This window comes from Lotus japonicus, chromosome 6 (assembly GCF_012489685.1).
Source record: "Lotus japonicus ecotype B-129 chromosome 6, LjGifu_v1.2".
Lineage (NCBI taxonomy): Eukaryota > Viridiplantae > Streptophyta > Magnoliopsida > Fabales > Fabaceae > Lotus > Lotus japonicus.
Genome location: NC_080046.1, coordinates 63,151,414 through 63,165,248, shown reverse-complemented (window position 1 = coordinate 63,165,248; position 13,835 = coordinate 63,151,414). Strand labels below are relative to the sequence as shown.

At 34.3% G+C, this 13,835-nt stretch overlaps 2 protein-coding genes and 1 pseudogene across 2 annotated transcripts; all 3 read left to right on the top strand.

Moving 5' to 3' along the window:
• The first annotated feature begins 70 nt into the window (after positions 1–70).
• On the top strand, positions 71–4,433 carry LOC130721993 (serine carboxypeptidase-like 11; annotated as a pseudogene).
• A 1,185-nt stretch (positions 4,434–5,618) lies between these two features.
• LOC130721994 (putative hydrolase C777.06c) lies at positions 5,619–10,065 on the top strand. Its single transcript, XM_057572586.1, has 10 exons — positions 5,619–5,997; positions 6,081–6,216; positions 6,486–6,613; positions 7,378–7,525; positions 7,614–7,719; positions 8,099–8,157; positions 8,855–8,890; positions 8,973–9,082; positions 9,260–9,326; positions 9,656–10,065. Exons 1-9 carry the CDS (start codon positions 5,804–5,806, stop codon positions 9,315–9,317), a joined length of 975 nt encoding a protein of 324 aa, XP_057428569.1. The 5' UTR covers positions 5,619–5,803; the 3' UTR covers positions 9,318–9,326; positions 9,656–10,065.
• Positions 10,066–11,449: 1,384 nt separating this feature from the next.
• On the top strand, positions 11,450–13,228 carry LOC130721995 (uncharacterized). The gene is made up of 3 exons (XM_057572587.1): positions 11,450–11,892; positions 12,281–12,346; positions 12,594–13,228. Exons 1-3 carry the CDS (start codon positions 11,719–11,721, stop codon positions 13,089–13,091), a joined length of 738 nt encoding a protein of 245 aa, XP_057428570.1. The 5' UTR covers positions 11,450–11,718; the 3' UTR covers positions 13,092–13,228.
• The last annotated feature ends 607 nt before the right edge of the window (positions 13,229–13,835 follow it).

Genomic DNA, 13,835 nt, shown 5'->3' with positions numbered 1-13,835 from the left:
ACAGACACCTTACCGATGATACCAATAAGTCAATAACTAAGAAGGTTATATTAAAAAACCAAGGAAATGTTCAGAGGGAAAACAGAGTATACTGAAAAATGTACAGGTTTAGTTCAACTTACAGTAACTCTAATATCAGCTATCTTGGGGTTCTACTACTTTCCCTTCTTCTTTTATCAAAGATTTCCTTTCAACTTGTAAGTTGTGGCAACATAGTGCAGTTCCTTCCTGGATTTGAGGGACCTCTTCCCTTTGTGCTTGAAACTGGGTATGTTACTTAAACTGTTGCTTGTTGACTCTATGGGATTGAAATCATTAACTTGAGTTTCATGCACATAAATCTAATTTGATGATCAGGTATGTGGGAGTGGGTGAAGGAGAGGATGTTCAAGCCTTTTACTACTTCATTGAGTCTGAGAATAATCCAAAGGAGGATCCTCTCATGCTTTGGCTAACTGGTGGTCCTGGTTGCTCTGCCTTGTCTGGCCTTGTCTTTGAAATTGGTAATACCAGCTTTGGTTTTACTTTTTTTTTTTTTTAACTTTTGGAAGTCAATGTTCAATTTCATCCTTGAAATTATAACCGAATGACAAGTTACGAGTTAATCCATAGAAGAAGCAAATACTCTCGCGGTCCCTTGATGGTGTTAAATAAATTGTGTTTATGGTCACAAATAAAATGTTAGTAGTGACTAACTTAACCGATATTTGAAACATTTTTTTTTCTAAAAACTAACTTATATGACGTTTACTCAGAGTTGAAAATTTGCATTTACTCATTTTGCAAATTCTTAAATACATATTATAAATTTAGAAGTTTGAGGATTCTATGGCGGAAACTCAAGGGTGTGAGGAACATTTAAGTGGAATCCAATTCATAGATTCACAAATGGAATGCCTTGAACTTCTGATTCATAAATAAAACTAACCTTTTAATTAGTGATAATTAACTTTCCATGTCTTCTCCAACTTCCCCTGTTATCATCGTGATACTTTACTTTACACATGATTTTAGAATTCATATCAACAAATATTTGTTTCATCTTTATTCATCAGAAAAATTCATCAGTTTTTCTGAGCAAATAGTCTCTGAACGACCAAGACATATAAATTAAAATTAGGCATGTCATTCTTCGTCATCAAAGCTAATAAGACATTTATTTCAATTATATGATTTCTTTTTCATAAGTTATATGATTGGTTTTAGGGTGAAAAGGTCAAATAACATGACTTGGATCTTGTACAAAGGGAAAGGAACTTTAAACCTTTATATAATTATATAGCATTGAAAGTGCTATCTATGGTTCATGGCATTGGAAAGTTTATGACAACTTGAGCATACTTTTATATACATAGTAACAAGATAGGCAACAGAGCTGAAACTGGATGTTTATTCTCCATGGGTACTTTGCAGGCCCACTTGCATTCAGATATGAGGAATACAAAGGAAGCCTTCCAAACTTGGTCTTAAGGCCACACTCATGGACAAAGGTCAGGGTATAAATCCACATTTCTATTGGCAGAGATAATATTTTAGCATTTATTATATTTAGGTCATCAGATCATTATATGTTTTTTTATCTATTTAGTGTTAATGGTTATTCACAATATTTAGCATAACTTTTCTTGGTAGGGAAGTAGCATTATATTTGTAGATTTGCCTGTTTTCACGGGCTTCACTTATGCAAGATCAGAATCTGCTCAACGAAGTGACTCGTCATTAGTTCATCAAGTCCATCAATTTCTTAGGAAGGTATTGACCCAAATTATATTGCTTTTAAATCAATATCACTTTTTATCTGCTTTCAATTTTGTTTGTTTTTATATAAATCCAAATATAAAATAGCTATGATGTTAAAATCTATACAGTGGTTGGTTGATCATCCAGAATTTCTATCAAATGAAGTTTACATTGGTGGCGATTCCTACTCTGGCATTCCTATTCCAGGAATTGTTCAATAAATTTCACAAGGTACAAAACTCGTATATAGGTCTATGCAAACTGAGATACAATCAGGACAGGACTGTAAGGATCGCCCTTTCTATTGTTTATGACAATTGATATGTCCACCATAGTATTATCAGTGGTACAATTATGTTACGAGATGTTGGATCAACTTCCTTTTCTCAAAATCAGTTCTAACATCCAGAGCATTACTCACAAAAGCTTATCATCACAGTTGATTTTAGTAGAAATACTTGCAGAAGAATTTTCAAACTTATACTTTCTGTAAGTCTTCTAAAGTATGTTAAGAGTCTAATCAGTCACCAAATCACTTCGCTTTCAGGAAATGAAAAAGGGCTCCAACCATGGATAAATCTCCAGGTTAGTATCTTAAGAGTATATCTCTTATGTTCTGATCTTTTTAACTAGCACGCACTATACTTGGGAGCATATATAAATTGCCAAAAATTTACTTTCATACAAAATAAGTTGTCCATTTTTTAATGGAAAATCCAGAAGCAATAGGAGGCTTTGCATGAGGAAATAAGTTTGTTTGTACAACTGCCTTAAAAAAGTTGAACTGTATGAGAGAATTTTGATTCTAAGGGAAGCTTCTGGACAGTTGATAAGAAATGTGATCTTCTCTTCAGGGTTACCTCTTGGGGAATGCTTTGACAACTAGGAAAGAAAAAAACTATGCAATCCCCTTTGCTCATGGAATGGGACTTATTTCTGATGAACTATATGAGGTAGTTTAATTACAATTCCTCAGTAGCTATTCTTTAAAGTCAAATGCTAACAGATATATGTTATTTCAATGAACAGTCACTGCAAAAAAATTGTGGGGGAGAATATATAAATGTAGATACCAAAAATGTACTATGTTCAAGAGATCTCAATTCATACACTGAGGTATGTATCCATATTTTTATTTCCCCTAATTAATGTCTTTCTTATCAATTTTCCATTTCTTGTTAAAGGGGCAATCACAAAATCAACCATTCTTCCATTTCCATAGGCTACGTCTGGACTTAATTCAGCACATATTTTGGACCTGAAATGTGAGTGGCTTGATAATGAAATTTCCTGGAGGAGATCTCTAATTAAGAAAGATCAATCAAAGTTCCTCAATACTCATCTCAAATTACCACCCTTAAATTGTCGGGTAATCTTAATGCAATAATCAGATATTTACTCTATGCTTATTTTCTCTATATTTATACAATGAGAATCTTAATTAATTTGCTGCGTCATGTGTACTATTTATAAATTAACTTTCCACTGTAGCATTTAGATGCATTTGTGTTTACTTCATGTTTATTTCCTTTCCACCACTAGAGTTATGCATACTTCCTTTGCGCTTACTGGGCCAATGATGACAGTGTTCGCAAAGCTCTGCACATACATAAGGTATAATTGATGGATGTGAATGTAATTATACCTCACATTGTTAGCAATACAACTATAACATAAAGATGGGCTTCATGCACTACAGGGAAGCATTGGGAAATGGCATCGTTGTACCTTCGGTGTACCTAACAAGATAGACATCTCTAGCAGCTTTGAGTATCATGTAAATTTGAGCAAAAAAGGTTACCGTTCACTAATATACAGGTTAATATTCTTTCTCTATGCTCAAATATTGCATAAAATATGAATTAGTTTGAATTTCACATGACAAATAAATTGCATGTATTGCTGATAGTGGGGACCATGACTTGTCCGTTCCGTTCTTGGCGACTCAAGCATGGATAAGATCTTTGAACTACTCTATTGTGGATGATTGGAGGCAATGGCGTATAAATGACCAAGTTGGAGGGTATTCCCCTTACTCTAGTTATTATTTAATAACAATATAATGCTGGATTTACCCACAAGTGTTATTAATCTTTGCACTTACTTTTCTGCAAGTAGATACACAAGGACTTATTCCAATCGGATGACATTTGCAACAGTGAAGGTAATTAATTTGAATACTGATTGAGTCCACCTATCTTTTATATACTCAAGTTGCTTAAAATGTTCACAATTACTACTTTTTTTATTAAGGTTCAAGATCTCTAGGTTGAATGGATACATTTTTTCTTTTGAAATTGTCACAATCATGTGTTGAGAATGAAGTATATGGCAATCATTCCTAGATCTTTGTTCTATTACTGATTTCAGGGCGGAGGTCACACTGCTCCTGAATACAAGCCTGAAGAATGCTTTGCCATGTACAGTAGGTGGATATCAAAGAGAGCTTTGTAGATATAATGAAATAAGTTCATCTCCTAACTTACCATGGAATAAAACTTACATCAATTCCACAACAATCAACGAGTAGATTATTCACCTAATAAATCGGTGTATCATTGTCAACTCAGAAAGAAAAAACAAAAAGTTATAGAACAAACGGGACATCCATGTCAAATACAGGGATGGATCCTACGTGGGGTTTAATCTGTACCATTAATTTTTTTTAATAAATTAATTCGACTTCTCAATTATATTCATACTTGTGATTGTGTTGGGAGTATAAGCTCACCTTCAAAAATATTTTTTTCTAGCTACATCTAACTTGTATACCGAATTATAATTTTTCAACCCTTTTATTGACCAATCACAAGATGTAGTGTGTGAGTAAAACAAGAATCAGTTAAATAATAGTATGAAATTTGAAAAATTAAATCATAGTTAGGTGTGCATTTCGAGGTGTATCTGATGTACACTATAAACTTTAAAAACTAAATTTTCCTAGGAGAATGCATGTGTTACTTCAGCGTCGTAGCGCCTAGTACCCGAACATTGTTTCGGGTCATTTTCTCTACCCTTTCTTATATACCCTGAAAAAACAGGGGCACCTTGCGTCTTTGAACCGATAACAGACATATCTATTTCACCGAGCCTCTCCCTAAGACAGTGCTCAGATCGTTACGCCTTTCGTGCGGGTCGTAACTTACCCGAAAGGAATTTCACTACCTTAGGACCGTTATAATTATGACTGTCGTTCACCGGAACTTCGATCGCCAGCTCCCCTGTCATCAAGTCAGAAGAATATGGTTTCTATAGCTTTAATTTTATTACATTAAAAATTTCAATTTCAAAAAAAAATATTACATTAATTAATTTGTGTTGTTGGTTTTTACTAATTGAACTCTTATTTCAGATTAGCCCTACATGAATTTCTCACTTAACTTTTATAGAAGAAAGGCTAAAAAGCATTTTTTTTGCCCCTAGTGTTTAGAGTTTGTGCAAATTCTGCCCCTACTCTATTTTTGTCAACATTTCTACCTCTCATGTTTTCAAACAGTGCACTGTCTACCCCTCCGTCAGTCAGGCTTTCTCATGAGAGGTTCCTAAGTGGATTGGAGAGATGAAGAAGAGTATATGAAGTTGATGATGATCAAAGAAATGATATAAATTATATTTGCTTGACATATATATCAATTATGCATATAATTGAACTGGATAAATGCATGTTTTGCTACTTACAGGTCTTGAGTTTGAATCTCCCTTGCCCCTTTTTCCTAATTTCACTTGTAATTTTCACGTGACAGTTCCAAAAAAATATATATATAAGCCGCATCAGCTCATTCAGTTAGCTTTTTTACGTTTGACTGATGGAGGGGTAGATGGTGCACTGTTTGAAAACATGAGGAGTAGAAACATCGACAAAAATAGAATAGGGGCAAAATTTGCACAAACTTGAAACATCAGGGGCCAAAAGTGTTTTTTTAGCCCAGAAGAAAACCGTTGATTTTGGCGGGTCCGAATCTCCATATAAATATTCCATCTGCCCTTGGAATCTTTTTATTTTCTTTTCATTTTCCTTTTTCATTTCTCTTTCTCTCTCTTGTTCTGGATCTACCGTCACGGCATGGCCACTTCCAACGGTTCCGGCGACGGAAACCACCGCGCAACCCCACCGTCCGAATCGGCGTTGATCTTTCTCGGAACAGGCTGTTCCAGCATGGTTCCCAACGTAATGTGCCTCATCCAGCCCTCCAATCCTCCCTGCTCCGTCTGCGTTCAGTCACTGACTCTCCCTCCCGATCGGAACCCTAATTACAGGTAACCTCACCGGAACCAATGGCTTCACGATCACTGTTTGAATATCGATCCTAACTAGTTTTCGTTTTTTGATGGCTTTGCAGGTGTAATACATCTCTTCTAATTGATTATCGTGAAAGCAATGGTGATCACAACTACATATTGATTGATGTTGGGAAGACATTCAGAGAGGGTGTGCTTAGATGGTTTACTTTACATCAGATTCCAAGAATTGATTCTGTGAGTTAATCCTGTAACTTTTTTCTAGCTATGCTTTTGCAGATCCAACCTTATGTAGTTATGTTGTATGTGTGAAAGTAGTAAATTCAATGTAATGTGACTTTCATTATCTTAAGATAATAGCTTAGAAGCTTGCAAATGAAAATTGAAATCCATTGTCTTTGCTGTTAAATCCTATTAGCTTCTTTTTATTCCTTCTATTTGCAATTTGTATACCTGAAATTTGCATTCTCTGAGAAAATAAGTACTACTTCTGGCTTGAATTGCAGATTATTTTAACTCACGAGCATGCGGATGCAGTCCTTGGATTGGATGATATACGTGCTGTGCAGCCTTTTAGTCCAACAAATGATATTGAACCTACTCCCATATACCTGAGTCAGCATTCAATGGATAGGTAGCTCTACTAACAGTTGCTTGTTATTTAAGAACCTACATAAGCATATTTCAAGATTATAAGACAGTGCAAAGTGACCCTAATTATGAAATAACAACAGAATTAGAAAGAGCCATCGATCATTCCTTGCTAAAATGCAAAATCAATTATTCAAATACTGTAAACAATGAAGACTTAATTAAAGAGTTTTGCCTTTAGTGGATAAATTGGCTTAGAGAACACCCCAAATGGGAGCTTAGCTACCAAGTACCATTAGTATTATATCATTAGTTATACTTTGCAATTTGCATTACTTAAACTAGAAGTTCTGGCATAGCACTTGGGCACTAGATAAACTTTTAGTTCTTTAAGAAGATATAGATAAACACTACTTTTCATTACAATTCCTTTTAAAACTTTTCTTGTTGCATGTATTTTCTGTTAGAAGTTACTCTATTGAACAATGTGGCTCTTTAATTTTCAATATTGATGATGTGATTCTTGTTGTTCTCACAGGGTAATTACATGCAACAATTCAATTCAATTCATACCTAAAAAATTAGTCTTTCTGAAAGTATTTAAATGTCTCAGTATTTGTAACTGTGAATGTTTTAGATGAAACCAGTGAATGTGCGTGTGCACTTTCCAACCATTGTTTTGAATGTTTGGTAAATTGTTTTGATTATAATGTGACTCCTATTTCAGCATTATGCCCTTTTCATTTGATTTTATGGTTGGTTTATGCTCTCCAATAGTTGATTCCATGTTTTAAATCTTTTCAACAGCATAGCAGAGAAGTTTCCTTATTTGGTTCAGAAAAAACTCAAGGAAGGGCAAGAAGTACGAAGGGTGGCTCAGATGTCCTGGAACATTATTGCTGATGACTGCAATCAACCATTTTCTGCATCAGGATTAAAGTTCACTCCTTTACCAGTTAATTGCTACTATCTTTGACCTTGTGTTCTGACTGCAATACTCCTTCTAAGATATAAGACCTTTACTGTTTTGTTTGTGGATGTAGGTTATGCATGGAGAGGATTACATCTGTTTGGGCTTTCTTTTTGGTGAGAAAAGTAGGGTGGCTTATATATCTGATGTTTCACGGATTCCTGCTAGTACAGAGTATGGTATGTTTTGAATTTGTTTCTTCCTGTTGGATATGTGCATTTCTTCATCAGTTCTTTCTCACAAAGTTTGACTATAAGAATGCTAAGAGATTGTTGATCTACCTGTTTTATCATATGTTGTAACTCTCTTATCTCTTGACTGGAAAAAAGAATGGCATATTGGCCATGGATTGCAAATTGCAATCAATAAGGGGTTTGGTGTACACTGTTATTATTGCTGTAATTTTGGCCAGACCCTTTCCTTTTTAAATTGCAAAAACATTCCCAATTCTAGAAAATAACTGTTAATTTTTTAGGCATTTATACATAATAAGAAAACCCTCAGCTGTGTAATGATTTTTTGACATCTAACATCTAGCAATAAATTTTCTTTTGACAGTCATTTCCAAAAGTGGAGCTGGACAGTTGGATCTTCTAATATTGGACTCATTGTATAGGGTCAGTTGTTCCATTTTCAATTTTTTTTGGATATAAAATAGTCATAGAAATATGATGTAAATGTTGCATTCTGACACTTTTGTAATTATTAGTGAAATGGGAAATGAAAACACAAAATGTTTTCTCAAACCAAATAGGCTCTTAATGTCTCTTTACGGGAGTAAATATTTTTCGACCGTAATTTGTTTTTCTAATACAAGATAGACGTCACTTCTTTGTTACTAGTTTAATGACGTTACCAAAGAAGGCCAATAACAGGTCACTCAGTGCATATGTGCTGGACCTAAATGCTTTAAATATTTCAGGAACTTGAGCCTATCTTCAACTTTATAATTATAGGAGATGTTTCCTTTCTTTGCTTTTTTTTTAATTAACAAAAATATTGTGCAATATTGATAATTAAGTGAGAATTTTATCATACATGTTGTCAATTCTATGTTTTAGTTTTCTTGTTCCTTTACTTTCTCTTTGATAAAGGTTCTAATCGAATTGGGTTGGAAAAAAGAAAGAAAAATGTTTCTGTATCGATGGAATACAATATTGTAGACGAAATTAAAAGTGTTGGGCTGCCCCTCCCAATTTGCACCCTAAAACCAAAGACAACCTTTTCTAACTCTCTAACTGACTATTACAACTAACAAACTAATCAGGTTTGGTTAACTAACAATTTCCTTCTTTGCTCTTTGTGTTATCACAGACTGGATCACATAATGTTCACCTATGTTTTCCACAGGTTTGTTTTCCTTTTTACAAAATGATTTTTGTACTTCATATCTCCCTGATGGTGAAATATTATAGTTAATTGGTCATTTCAGACTCTTGAAACTGTGAAGAGGTTGTGTCCAAAGCAAACCCTATTAATTGGAATGACTCATGAGTTTGATCATCACAAGGACAACGAATTTTTGAAAGAGTGGTCCAGAAGGTATATGTCTTATTCATTTGTAAAGAAGTTAAATCTGAATTTTTGCAAATACATTTTGTAATGATTAACCTGGTAAAATCTGATTGTGACAGATCATGCAATGTAAAATTTATTTTTGTACTCTATCTTAGTTGTGGATTTTAGAAAATGATTTGAATCTTCTGTTGTTGTGCGTAGGGAAGGAATTCAAGTGCAGCTTGCTCATGACGGTTTGAGAGTTCCCATAGACTTATAGTAAGGAAAGGTAATTCCTGCGGTCCTGGATCTTCATTTCTTTCATCGAGATAAATTTGTGAGGGGGAATGTAATGAGTGGCACTACACTTACACTTGCCCTATATTTTTGTTATTCCTAACTATTATGAAAAGTCTTCGTTCTAAGTTTTTAACCTCTAAAACAGGCACAACCTTGTTTGTACCTTAACCATAGATACTTAGGAACTGAATGTGAATTTAATACTTCTTACAAACAAGCACGTAATTCGTTTTCGCCTCCCCTTGTATTCTGTTGTTAATAGCCCATATTGAGTTTTGACTTTCAATGGATATTAAATCTGAATGTCATGTTCTGCAGGTTAAAGCATGTGACAGTGTATACCGTATACCATTGATCTTGGTTTGATTACTGATTGATTGGAGCCTTGATATTTTTTAAAGATTGTGCTCAGTTTCCACAACAGTCAAAGGAACCAACATTTTTGCTAGATGTGTTGGCATTTGGGGATATGACAATGAGGACTTATTTTGATAAAAATCCCCATTCTTCTAAATAAACTCTTGAAAAGTTGTATTAGAACAATTTTATGATCAAATTGGAAAAGAAAATGGATTGCTTAAAATTTTCTTTTGCTTAAAAGCTCCACCATATTCTAAATTTCTTTTGCAGACACTGTATGGCACAACTGCTGGCTGAAAGGTGTAATCTTCAATCATATAGCAATTGTTATAAATTAGTTAGCTGAATATTAGTTTTGCCCACACTAATCTTTTTCCAGCCTCACTTTGTTTTGCTGTTGCTGCTACATTTAGCTGTTACATGTTGAACCTTCTTGCATTAAATTCTTATGATTGTCTTTACTTCATCTCTCATGAAAGGATATCAGATTAAAGGACTTTAGACTTAAACAGGTGTTGCTTCTCTTCTCAGCCTCCATCATGCCATAAAAAAATTAGAAGAAAACGTCGAGAAGGATAAATACCGCTAGACTTGAACTGATATTAGTGTTTTTGGACTGGATGGAAACAAGTGCAAGGGGAAATAAGATTTTGGTCCATGTAAAATGATCAAGGACTAAAACCATGTTATTTCCCTAAATGCAAGGATGTTTTTGTAACTTTGCTCCGACTATGGACCAAAATAAATAGCTCATGTTATGGAGAACAAAATCTTTTTTAACCGACTATAAATTATTGGACTAGGGGTGTTGATAACCATGACTCAAGGATGAATCATGTAAAGCATGGATCATGGATGCTTATTTCTTACGGCAATCGAGTTTAGTCATGGGTTCAGACTCTGACAATGACTTAATCTATTTAAAGTATTCCGGTGGCTCAAGCAAGTTGAAATTGAAGTTTTTTTTTTTTGAAATTGAAGTTAAACTTCTGAGTTATGCTTTTAATGACTATTCTAGTTCTTAGGAGTTTCAGAGAATTCTGATGATAAATTTAGCTCTTTCATCATCTTATTAAATATAATTTATATGCATGCAAAAATGCCAAGTCGTATATCCTAAACTTAAATGTCAATGTTCCTTTCAAAAAAATATGTCAATGTTGCCCTGCTAAAATGGAATGAGAGTCAACATTTGAATGGAAATTAAACTCTAGAATCATCTTGATTCCTGGATACCAAACATGATTCAGCTGAGCTTGCACTGCCGTAGGTTGCACGCATAACAAGTAGTGCAGCTTGAATTAATTGAGTCATTCTCTCAATTAGGTCAAAATATGTCATTTTTATGGAAAATGAAATGAAAATGGAACCAAAGATTTCCACTTATGTTTAATTAAGATTCATTATTTTGACACATCACAAATAAAATTAAATAAAAAAATATTAAAATGAAAGTATGATAAAATATGATAGGACTGTCGGTCTCTTTTACATTGTGTTATGAATCAATTATCTCAAAAAGTTTAAGTTGTTAGGTAACACGGCCCCTCTCGCAAGGTCATACTCTAGACAACTTAGTCGTAGAAGCTTTGATAGCGTGTGACACCACCATAAGTACATATAAATAAAATTAAAAAAATGTGTGACAATCAATGAGAAATTTCATAGATTATCTTTGTGCTTTTTGCTACAGTATATGTGAGGATTTGAACTAGTCAATCCACGTGAAGGTCTTTAGGATCAAATTCCAATCTGCTCCTGCTATGTTTCTTTGTCGTTTACAAGAATCAATAGAAAGACCAGGTAGAAGGAAACAACCCGTTGAATTCCTTTGCACCAAAGTCAAAACTTGGAACCATTCTATCTAGAAACCAACCATATACAGTATTCATGGAAGATTCATGTATGCGTGTCTCACGGTTTGCTTCTCATATTTGAACACTATCAATGAAAAAGTAGTATCATTAGTAATTCACAACTAAAAGCTTCAAAGGAAGAATATTATACAAACAAGAGGATCAATGGAATGTTCTGTTCCTTTTAACAACAAGAATTTGGATGTAAGCTTCTTTGTTTTCAAGCCAACTGTTGTAATCGTAGATGATCTTGTTCATGGTCTCAAACAGTTCTCCTTAACCACTCAGAGCCTTGGTTGTGTTCAAAGCTCTATATTTAGGAGCATCCATGGAAATATGGTAAAGCTTTTTCACTGATTTTCAAATTTCAGTAACTAACTAGTTTATCCTGACTGAATTATCGAAATTCTGAATTGTGTGTTACAGGTTGTTCTTTCTTTCCTTCTGGATTCAATTTGTTTGAAGCTTTGCTGAAGCTAGTTTATGAAACCCTTTTCTTTACTAGTGAATTTGTTACCACATATTGGCTGGGAAGATTATAACTGAAAGACTATATTCCCAAATTGATAATATAATAGCATCCTTGTTTGATCTATGTTGGTGCTAATTTATTGAGTTGATCTCCATTTCACTTGACATATTGTGTACTGACATATGCTTCCTATCTATCTTCTTTATTCAATTTTCCACATTGGACTAAAAATTTGTGTATGTGCCCTGTAATCAGATCATATGGTATGGAGCTTGGCAGAAGCAGTCAAGTAAGGAAAAGGAGCTTCTTACCTCAACTCTTGTAAGTTTGACCCTAACAACCGGTGTGGTTTCTCCATATATTACTTGGACATAGCAAGAACAAAGTCAACATTAGAATTCAAGACTTTTTTATTGGTCATGTCAATTAAAACTTTTTGTGAACTAAAACTTATCATGTATGTGAACTTTGCTTATATCCTAAATGTTGATCAACATACCATGATAAAAATATATATATATCAGTCTACATTGTTTTTAATTCTTTTACTTTTTTGTTTACTTTACAGATATCAATGCTGACCAACTTATCAAGCATGTCAGTGTTAGTTGAACATAGTTTTCTTGAAGCATACGCTGGAGATTCAAGAGATGGCACCCCTGCTGCAAAATTCTCTACTGGGGATATAATATCCATGAACACAGCAGTTTCTACTAGTAGTGACCTTAATGATTTCTGCTACGCCGTCCTAGCAATTTTCAGGTCTCGTTTTGCCAAGATAGAAGGCATAACTTCAGGCATATGCTTGAAAGCACAAAGCATGCCCAGAGTGGTATGCATCCATGTATGGAAGTCTCTCCATTTTTGTTACTCGTGGATCCTCCGCTCGGACCAGAGAAAATGGATGATGCCCTATCTTGAACGCTTCTCTGTGGAAATGAAGTATGATATTTTCCGAGTAGTCTATGTTAGTAGTGATGATGAAGTTGACCTTAACTACATTTCTCCTCATCAGATGTTAGGAAATGGGGAAGAGAGCAGACAAGGGCAGGTTATGCAGAACTGATATTCCTGTGAAAGATTTGAAGTTTTGAACCATAAATGTTCTTTACCTTTTCTTGTAAATGTTGTAAATTCCTTTTTCAAAATCAATGTAAGGATTAGAGATCAATGGAAGAATAACAATTGAATTCTCTTTTTTCATTGCCTGATATATTAGACTACTCAGCGTTTTAAAATATTTTTAGTATTGACAAATTGAAGCTGAAAATCATGAAAAGATTTCACATAAAAGGTTAGAAGGTATAGAAGTGCAAAAACCCACGAGGGACAGTTGATTTGATTACTATGAAATGAGAAGCAGGCAAAACGGAAAACAAAATCAATCTGCAACTTTTTTTCTGTATACTCAAATTGGTTAAATAATAAGGCAAACAAATTAGTATGGGAACAACTCTAACCACAGTTATAGACTGATGGCGTGCATTGCTCCAATAGAACTTAGGTGTTTTCACTTACTGTGTGTTTGTGAGTTAAGTTTTGAAATGGGAGGAAAGTGAAGTGCGAGACTTGTGAGAAATCATCCCTTTTTTCTATATACGCGAGAAGTCATCCCTTGTTTACAAGATTTTAAAAAGGAAGGAAGAATTTGGAGAAGTGTCAAAAACTCTTCAAGACCCTCCTTTAATGTTCCTAGGGAACTTTATTTAGTACAAAACCAAACGGGGACACAAGCTAGCCCCTCAAAAACAAATTGTCTATGTAATCCTCAAATGGGAGCAAAACAACGCCAAGGGAGGATGATTATGAA

Excerpts from the sequence above, each read along its gene's own strand:
- LOC130721994 (XM_057572586.1), top strand. The coding sequence starts at position 5,804 with ATGGCCACTTCCAACGGTTCCGGCGACGGAAACCACCGCGCAACCCCA. Across the intron at positions 6,217-6,485 it reads AGATTCCAAGAATTGATTCT|ATTATTTTAACTCACGAGCA; the intron begins GTGAGTTAATCC and ends CTTGAATTGCAG. Across the intron at positions 6,614-7,377 it reads AGTCAGCATTCAATGGATAG|CATAGCAGAGAAGTTTCCTT; the intron begins GTAGCTCTACTA and ends TCTTTTCAACAG.
- LOC130721995 (XM_057572587.1), top strand. The coding sequence starts at position 11,719 with ATGGAATGTTCTGTTCCTTTTAACAACAAGAATTTGGATGTAAGCTTC. Across the intron at positions 11,893-12,280 it reads GGAGCATCCATGGAAATATG|ATCATATGGTATGGAGCTTG; the intron begins GTAAAGCTTTTT and ends CCCTGTAATCAG. Across the intron at positions 12,347-12,593 it reads AGCTTCTTACCTCAACTCTT|ATATCAATGCTGACCAACTT; the intron begins GTAAGTTTGACC and ends TTTACTTTACAG.